Raw genomic sequence first — 9,130 nt, forward strand, 5'->3', positions numbered from 1 at the left:
CCTCATATCTGAAAGACCGTACCTACAGGGTGACTTGGAGAGGGTCTGAGTCCGACCCTTGTCAATTAACTACAGGGGTCCCTCAGTGCTCTGTTCTGGGTCCCCTCCTCTTCTCCCTGTACACAAACTCGCTCGGATCAGTCATTAGCCCGCATGGTTTTTCATACCACTGCTACGCTGACGACACCCAATTAATTCTGTCCTTTCCCCGCTCAGAGACCCAGGTCGTCGCACGCATCTCTGCTTGTCTAGCTGACATCTCTCAGTGGATGTCTGCTCATCACCTCAAGCTCAACCTTGACAAGACTGAGCTGCTCTTCCTTCCGGGAAAAGATTGTCCCACTCTTGACCTAACAATCAACATCGGCACCTCAGTTGTTTCCCCGACTCAGACTGCAAGGAATCTGGGTGTGATCCTAGATAACAAACTGTCCTTCACTGCAAAGATTGCTGCTACAACCCGCTGCTGCAGATACACGCTTTACAACATCAGGAAGATACGTCCCCAGCTGACACAGAAAGCGACGCAGGTTCTGGTCCAGGCATCTCACGCCTAGACTACTGCAACTCCCTCCTGGCTGGTCTACCTGCATGTGTCATCCGACCTCTGCAGCTCATCCAGAATGCAGCGGCTCGTCTGGTCTTCAACCTACCTATATTTTCCCACACTACTCCGCTCCTCCGCTCCCTTCACTGGCTTCCGGTAACTGCTAGAATCCACTTCAAGACACTGGTACTTGCTTACCATGCTGCGAATGGATCTGGCCCTTCGTACATCCAGGACATGGTTAAACCATACACCCCAGCGCGTGCACTACGCTCTGCATCAGCCAAACGACTCGCTGCGCCCTCGCTGCGAGGGGGACCCAAGTTCCCATCGGCAAAAACATGTGGGTTTGCTATCCTGGCTCCAAGATGGTGGAATGAGCTCCCCATTGACATCAGGACAGCAGATAGCTTGCACATCTTCCGGCGCAGACTGAAAACTCATCTCTTTCGACTCCACTTCGAGCGATATAACTTTTAACAAAGCACTTATATACTGATAAAGGACTGGCTTATCTAAAGCCAGTTGAGTAGCACTTGAAATGTTTTGGCTCTATGAAACCTGATGTACTTATATGATTCTGTTTTCTTCAAGGTTGTGTCTTCCTGGTCGAATGTACTTATTGTAAGTCGCTTTGGATAAAAGCGTCAGCTAAATGCAATGTAATGTAATGTAATATAAAAGCGACAGAGTCACGCCTTGTGTTGCACGTAATAGGTTAATAAGTGCAGGATTCCACTGGTCAAAGTTGAGACAGCTTCTTTGGAGGTTTCATTTCCAGTCCTTCCTGCTTGCAGAGCCAAGCAGTGTGAGCCGCAGACACCACCACCATGACGTTCCGTGGAAAACAAACCTTCTTCTTTCTGACGTCTGTGTTATTCCTCTATGTTGCTGCAGATCCACATGGTAAGTGAAGTAGATTACTTATTTATTTGGCAACACTTTTATGCAGATCTGGCTGCAAGGTGGAGTTGTAGTTGATTTTCTTTAAATGTCTTTTAAGGCGAGACACGGCAGGCAAAAACATCGTTTTTCATGCACTGGTCAATTTTGAGATTTTGTGCTATTTTGATTCCATAACATGTTTTCTTTCAGGCTTGTGGAAGGAAAACGTACAAAATACTCATGTAAGTGTTTATTTTACTATAGTTTGTCTATTTGCGTCTGTAGATTTCTCCTAAATTCACCGGTTTTTGTGGGGAGAGGACACTGGCGCCTGTTTGTTCGCCGCTTCTCCTACGCCTCAGAGCTGCTTGTAGCACTTCGGGATTTGAAATCAAATATGAAGTGCTTTATAAATGAAACCCATTATTACCAAAAGTTAGCATTCTAACCATAGCGTAACATAAAGTAGGCTACCGCGACCGCTGTTTGCAGGGCCGCCCCTCCCTACAGGCCAATCATACAGGCTGCATGGGGCCCCGCCTTGCGCAGGGGGCCCCGCCCAGAGGGCCTCAGCTGCTGTGCGCAGTTCTCCGCTCAGTTCTCCGCTCAGTTCTCCGCGCACCCCCCGCGAGAGTGAGAGGTGACAAGGGGAGCACGTGTGTAACCCGACACCGTTGCAATGAATCGACATCTGACCAATCACGGCTTTGATACGGCCACTAGTGCAGGTGAAGAGATGTCGGTGAAAAGACAGTTTCAGTCCGGGGCAAGCAAAAGGGGAAACAAAACATGAAGAAACCAGAGCATCACTCGAAGGTGGGTTATTGTATGAGTCAAATGTACAACTTGTGAATGTTGTATAAGTCAAATTGCCAATTGCCATATTAAAACATCAGCTGCAATTCAGGACATGAAGAAGGCAGTCTCTGCATAGCATATAGGCTAATGGAGATGCAGTATTTCCATTATTCTTTATTTAACATTCATTCAAGTATGTGATGCCTTTTATCTGCTAATGTACAGGAGGAAGAGTGATACACTGTCTGTCTAGTTGGCTTACATAACAGTTAAAGTTTGCAGCCTAAAAAACATGGAGCATTTTTTCCCCTTTTATTCATTTTTATGTCAATTTGCACATTTCATGGTGACGCTCAGCCTCTCCCCTTAAGGCAAGGCAAGGCAAGTTTATTTATATAGCACCTTTCAACACAAGGCAATTCAAGGTGCTTTACAAAAATGAAAGACATTCAGACAAAGGCATTAAAAACAGTAAAAGATAATAAAAGAAACATTAAAAGAAAAAATATATGAATACAAAGTAAACTTTTACTCCTAACAGTCATCATCATGTCAACCACAACACAGAGAAACACTGATAGAAATGTGTGTGTAGTTGTTGATACATTGCTGACAGAGGGAACTACATTTGAATACAGATACAGAAGAAATATCAGTTTTTGAGCATGTCATAAGCATGTTTTGTCTTGACAATATTACAACTATATTATAATAAAATAATATATTTATATTATTGAATTGATTATGATTATTATTATTATTATTAGTAGAAGTAGTTTATTTGCATTAATTATATTTTAATCTTTTTGAGGTTAGTATTTGGCAGGAAATGCAGACGTACCTGTAAACGCATACTGAACGACATACATGCACATTTACCATTTACCTCACTGTATAAAAAAGTAACTGTGTTGATAATAATAATAATAAACAGGAATTATATTTGCAAAGTAGCCTACTTTGTTTCCAAAAACAACTGTCGGTTGGGGGGGGGGGGCCTCATCTCACAATGTCGCTTGGGGCCCCAAGTTGTCCAGGGGCGGCCCTGGCTGTTTGCACCACAGATATCGTTGGAAAGTTCCGTCTCTCCTGCAAAATCTCATCGGATCCAAATATGGTCATTTCCTTTGTATCAGCAACCAATCGTGAAAGTACAAAGGGGTCTTTAAACCAAGAAACGAAATCTCATTGGCTGGTGTCAATTTCTGACAACGTGATTCGTTCAGATGCGTCACGGGGTGTGCTAAAACACTTCCTGGACATTTAAATCTCAAAATGGCAAAAGAACGGCGAAAAAAACGTTCACAGAGAAGACGACAACAATTGTCACTTGCACGAAGCAAGGTTATACAAAAAACAAATGACCCCGAACTTGAAATACATTCACGGAGTGCGTTGAGGCGCAAGCTGTCATCCAAAGAACTGAAGGGTTTAGCTAGCGCCTCACTGCAATCTTTAAAGGTCGTTTTCTCAAAATGAGTTTTTTCTCCTACTCTAAGTCCGGGATTTCCACTTCAGTAGCACGGAGATACACCAAACCTTCCAGTTATATTCCTATCAATATTATGAAGGCTTTTACATTAGGGTTTGTTCATATATCATTCATAGCCTGAATTATATAACATTTTATACGGCCCAAAACTTCACAGGTTTGGTAACGATGCAGCCATCAACGCATCTAAGCGTATGATGGGATGTCATCAAATGCCGTTGGCATGGCATTCGCCATCAAGTTAGTTCAAAAGTTTGCAGTTCAAATATTCTGCTGCTTTTCCAAGCCTTTTTACTTTCTTTTCTTCTCTCATCACACATTCAAGCCCCCAGTGTTCATGTATCATTTCAATCTCAATTCTTCACTTTCTTCTTACACATTACATTTCAGCATAGCAATTTAGCGTCAGCTTTTCAGCATAAAGCATTCCCACTAGCAATTTCTTCAGGAATTGCATTCTCTAGTTAAACATGCTATTTCAGAAAACTTGTAATAAAAAAAAACAATTGCCTTATTGTAAGTAATTAACTGGAGAAATGTATAGCTGATATCTTTAAGTTAAAAAAATTACCCTATTCACCTGGGGTGTCTCGCCTTAAAAGTGATATGACTGGAAGCTACCTGTTTGCATTTTCTCACGCCTCAATCGAGTTGACCTTTCAGCCACTGACGACCGTGCCTATGTCCAAAGGTGAAACATCTCTGCCAAAGAGCAAATTAGGATAAGAGTTCATGCTGTAGTTAATATTTCTTTTTTTTGCTGTCTTCATGTAATGCAGGATAAGATGATATTCAACTAATTGTTGCCAAAGTGAGTTATATTTTTGATTTATTTATACAAAAGCATGGCAAAGATTAAAGTAAGCTTTAACTGGGCTCGAGTGCTCGACCATAGACTGTATATAAATGGACGTAGTGTCCGTGGTGATGTCACCCATAGGGTTTGACATGGCTGAAATCAATTGGAAAGTTGTTGTATTATCTAAAACGTTTCCATTTATTTGTTCCAACATAATCTAGAACCAGCCAATGAACACATGTTGCCTACATGAGGGAAATATATGCGCTACTTAGCTATAACACATGTTATTTTTCCAGGTAAGTTGCACTGATACATTGCATTACATTTAGATTCTGAGTCCGTCCTAATATCCTCACAGCACCTGAAGTCCACACTAAGCTGGGGAGCCTGAGAGGTCAGACTCTGAGTGTCAAGGGGCAGGAGAGTGGGGTCCATGCCTACCTGGGTATCCCATTTGCCAAGCCACCTGTGGGCCCTGCTCTGAGACTGGCTGCCCCCCAGCCTGTAGAGGGATGGGAAGGAGTGAGAGATGCCACCAAGCAGCCACCCATGTAAGGCCTCCACATGCTACAGGTGTCGCATACCTTCCTTTAAAATGATATTCAATACTCACTGAAAATCATGTTTCTTTTTCAGGTGTGTTCAATATAAAAAGTTCGCCTTAGATGTGTTGGAAAAACTTGGTGGCCTGGTGGTGGATTTGCCAGACATTTCAGAGGACTGCCTTTACCTCAACATTTACACTCCTGCCGACAGAACTCCCGATGCCAAGCTTCCAGTAAGTTGCTCCATGTCGTGAGTGATACTCAGTTACTTTGTTCAGGTTTGGATAAGGATTCCTTTTGAATAATCCATACTGAGTGACAATGTAGGTTTTTTAAAACCATACCCCAAAGGGATTGATGTCACAATCTATGTTATTATCTAGTCATATTAAAGTCTTTGTTAATGTGGTTTATTGAGAATCTAAGTAAGAATGTGCCTTCAATGCTTGTTGAAAAGTTTAAGGGCTTGCATTACCTTACCAGGTCATGGTCTGGATTCATGGTGGAGGGTTTGCTATGGGGTCAGCTTCTACGTTTGACGGCTCCGCCCTGGCTGCCTACCAGGATATGGTCGTAGTTCTGATCCAGTACCGTTTGGGACTTCTGGGCTTTCTCAGGTTAAAACCACTCAAATCACTAAGAAGAGTTAGAATTACCATACTAAAATAATATCTCACTACTTTGGATTTGATGTGAAAAAGTAGTCCCTTTTACTAGGTGGTGAACAATATAATTGTATGCCTTTCCAGCACTGGAGATGAGCACATGTCTGGGAACTTTGGCATGCTGGATCAGGTAGAAGCTCTGAGGTGGATCCAGCAGCACATTCACAACTTTGGAGGAAACCCAGATGTAGTTACAATATTTGGGGAGTCTGCTGGCGGAGTGAGCGTATCTTTACTGGTAAGTATCAATCTGCAGTTGAATACAAAAAAAACTACAAAGTTACTTCTGTCATCAGAACCTTACATTTTCTTTGTCGCTTGAATCGACAGCTCCTCTCACCGTTGTCTGATGGCCTCTTCCACCATGCCATTGCTGAGAGTGGCACTGCTGGAATGGATATTGTTGTTGTAAAGGATCCTCTACCAGTAGCACAGGTTAATTATAAGTGTGTGTAAACATTCTTCAGTGCACAACACATTTGTTTTTCTAAGTCGTTAAGATGGATCCCACATATATCTCCTCAGATGGTGGCAAATATGTCTGGCTGTAGCCTCGAAAGCACACAGAAGATCGCTGATTGCATGAGAATCGTCGACATAAAAACTATTGAGGCTTTGGGAGAGGTGAGATATTGAATGCAAATAATATATAGATTTATTTAGTAGGATTTCTTTTTAATAGGAATATTCTGCTAGATTTCCATGATGTTTTAAGTATTTATATCAACTTTTACACATTTTTTTCTTAAGGATCAAACCTTGAGAATCTCTGTAAATATTGATGGACACTTCCTGAGAAAAACAGTGGACGAGCTTTTCCGTACACATGAACTTCTTACCGTACCATTCATGACCGGCATTAATAATGATGAAGGGGGCTGGATGCTTGCTGATGTAAGTGCAATTGCTAAATTAGCACTGATGTGTATGTGACTGAAGAGCTTAACAATTGCCCATGAAAACATGATAATGTGTTGTCTCTGTGCTTGTCTAAAATGTGAATTGTCTTCCCTAAGTTTTTTGCTCCTCCAAACTGGACAGAGGGGATAGATAAGGAGCATTTGATGAACCCTCTGTACCTCTTCTTCCCTAATGTAAGGCAGACTGTTCTGGACATTACAATGTTACAATATACATCATGTTGAAACTTCTTTGACAGATGTTTTGTTCATTTTTTTCCAGCCCGAAGATGCAATCATTAGAGAGTTAGTGTTAGAGGAATATATTGGAACGGGTGAGGATCGTGTGAAAAATAGAGACGGGTTCACCGAGCTGTTAGGGGATATGATTTGTAACATTCCTGCCATTAAGACTGCTAGTGTCCACAGAGGTATTTACCATGCAAATATTTTGAGGAACCATTGCTAAATATTTCTTGCCACACACTTTTAAAAAACAAAATATCTCATGTCCAATCTTTTATTAATAGATGCAGGTGCTGATGTATACCTGTATGAGTACCAGTATCCTCCACAAATCCTGAAGTCAAGAAGGCCAAGCTTTGTTGGGAGTGACCACGGAGATGAGATCTTTACAGTTCTCGGATTGTGCTTTACAACTACCCATGTCACATTATCCGGTCAGTGAAATATATAAATCACAATTTGAATAGACCACCAGAGATATGCAAAGTGTTTTAACAGATTATCCCAATGTTAGAGCCATGCACTGAGGAGGAGGAACAGTTTAGCAGAAAAATGATGAGCTATTGGAGCAACTTTGCTCACACAGGGTAGGAATTTACCTTTGTTACAAGATAATACACACATGGAGATAAGACTGTTTTTATAACTGTGATTGTGTGTGTTTTTTAAGGTCTCCTAATGGGGATGGGCTGGCCCACTGGCCAAAGTACGGCACAGGGGAAGAATACTTGTCAATTGATTTAAAGGAGCAGGTAGCTGGCCAGCACCTTAGGGAGAAGCGGTTTGTCTTCCTGACTCAGACTCTCCCAGAAAAGATCCGACAACACAAAGAGAAGATGGAGCGCAACGAGCTGTAGAACAGTCTCCACCACCTTTCTCCTCTCCATCATTTTCTGATTCAGTGATTCCATTGTTAAAAAGTCAGTCAAAAGGCATTGCATAATATTCATTAATACAATCCACATTTGTGTGGTCATCTGTGGCTTATAAAAAGCATTCACTTATTAATTACATTTATACAATTTAACTAAAATGTTTAATGTTGTGTAATAACCTTTTATTTTAGATAGTTTCAGGCAATACTTCTTTAAAATCTAGAAGCTTGAAAATAAATGCCTCCTTAATTAGTGGGATACTTCTAGTCTGAAATGCACTTAATAATCTGGATTCCCATATCAAATAAAAATCTTCTGAAGCTGCAGTGTGAAACATTGTACTGACTTTCCCTCACTCATTACTGTATATGTCAAGCAGTTTTTATTCTCAATTCGCACCAAGAAACACACAAACGGTGTGATATGTCCAACACTGAGGTATGAAAGGTGAACATGAGACCAAAGAAGAAATACAGTCTACAAAAATGTTTTTTTCCCAGTTTTTACCGAGAAGAGTGCTCAAGCTGGAAAGCTCCCTGAAGTCCCATGTGAGCCGTTCAATAGGTCATTTATTTTACGACAAAATCAGGTGTATCGCATTGAAAATAGTATAAAGCAACATATTTTCCAAAGGCAAATCATTCAAATAGCACAGAGGGTGTTCAGACATAGCAAAACAATTGAGAGGAAACTAAAATAACTCAGCGTTGGTGAAGACCTCAGGTTTTCTGGAAGTTTGTTCCATTTGTGGGGAGCATAAAAACTAAAAGCAGCTTCGGCGTGTTTGGTTCTGAGCCGCGGAACAATGAGTAAGACGGCCCCGATGATCTCAGAGCTCTGGGGGGCTCGTAACAGGACAGCATGTCGGACATATATTGGGGTCCCAAACCATTTAATGCTTTATAAGTTAACAATATAATTTCAAAATCGATAGGTATAGGTTATGTTATTCTATTGCAGTACAATACATCTTTCCAACTTACATAATACTATGTCAAGTGAGGTGACATTAAAGGTATGTTTGATGTCAAACCAAAAGCAGGAGCACGTCTCTATCTCTTAAGTTCAAAGGGCAAAACTGCCTGATGTAGCTACAGTGTTTGATGAGATGACAAATGCTCTCTTGTCAATTGTTAGAAAAGTATTTCTATTGGAGAAAATGCTAAAATGAATGTCCCTACATGAAAAAAAGGTATACACATAAATACTCAAGTCCTGCTTTTCACTGACTTCTGGCCAAGAGAATAACACCTGAGAAGCTGTCATTTTTTAAAGCAAAACAAAATTAAAATCAAGGCATGCTGCTCAATGAAAATAAAACATCTTGTTAAGATTAAAGTTATGAGCGAGATGCGATAAGATCCAAACAAAAAGCA

The 9,130-nt window shown here is 41.1% G+C and overlaps 1 protein-coding gene across 1 annotated transcript; it reads left to right on the forward strand.

Moving 5' to 3' along the window:
• Positions 1 to 1,233: 1,233 nt before the first annotated feature.
• LOC117533377 (fatty acyl-CoA hydrolase precursor, medium chain-like) lies at positions 1,234 to 8,088 on the forward strand. The gene is made up of 13 exons (XM_034197073.1): positions 1,234 to 1,453; positions 4,883 to 5,075; positions 5,161 to 5,302; positions 5,553 to 5,686; positions 5,819 to 5,972; positions 6,065 to 6,169; positions 6,260 to 6,358; positions 6,485 to 6,628; positions 6,751 to 6,828; positions 6,917 to 7,064; positions 7,164 to 7,313; positions 7,394 to 7,466; positions 7,550 to 8,088. Exons 1-13 carry the CDS (start codon positions 1,378 to 1,380, stop codon positions 7,734 to 7,736), a joined length of 1,683 nt encoding a protein of 560 aa, XP_034052964.1. The 5' UTR covers positions 1,234 to 1,377; the 3' UTR covers positions 7,737 to 8,088.
• Positions 8,089 to 9,130: the final 1,042 nt, after the last annotated feature.

This window comes from Gymnodraco acuticeps, unplaced genomic scaffold, assembly GCF_902827175.1.
Source record: "Gymnodraco acuticeps unplaced genomic scaffold, fGymAcu1.1, whole genome shotgun sequence".
NCBI classification, from domain to species: domain Eukaryota; kingdom Metazoa; phylum Chordata; class Actinopteri; order Perciformes; family Bathydraconidae; genus Gymnodraco; species Gymnodraco acuticeps.

What these genes read in the sequence shown, in the direction of transcription:
- LOC117533377 (XM_034197073.1), top strand. Translation starts at nt 1,378, where the DNA reads ATGACGTTCCGTGGAAAACAAACCTTCTTCTTTCTGACGTCTGTGTTA. An exon ending in GAGTGAGCGTATCTTTACTG is followed by an intron (nt 5,973 to 6,064) that starts GTAAGTATCAAT and finishes TTGAATCGACAG; the next exon opens with CTCCTCTCACCGTTGTCTGA. An exon ending in CTATTGAGGCTTTGGGAGAG is followed by an intron (nt 6,359 to 6,484) that starts GTGAGATATTGA and finishes TTTTTTCTTAAG; the next exon opens with GATCAAACCTTGAGAATCTC.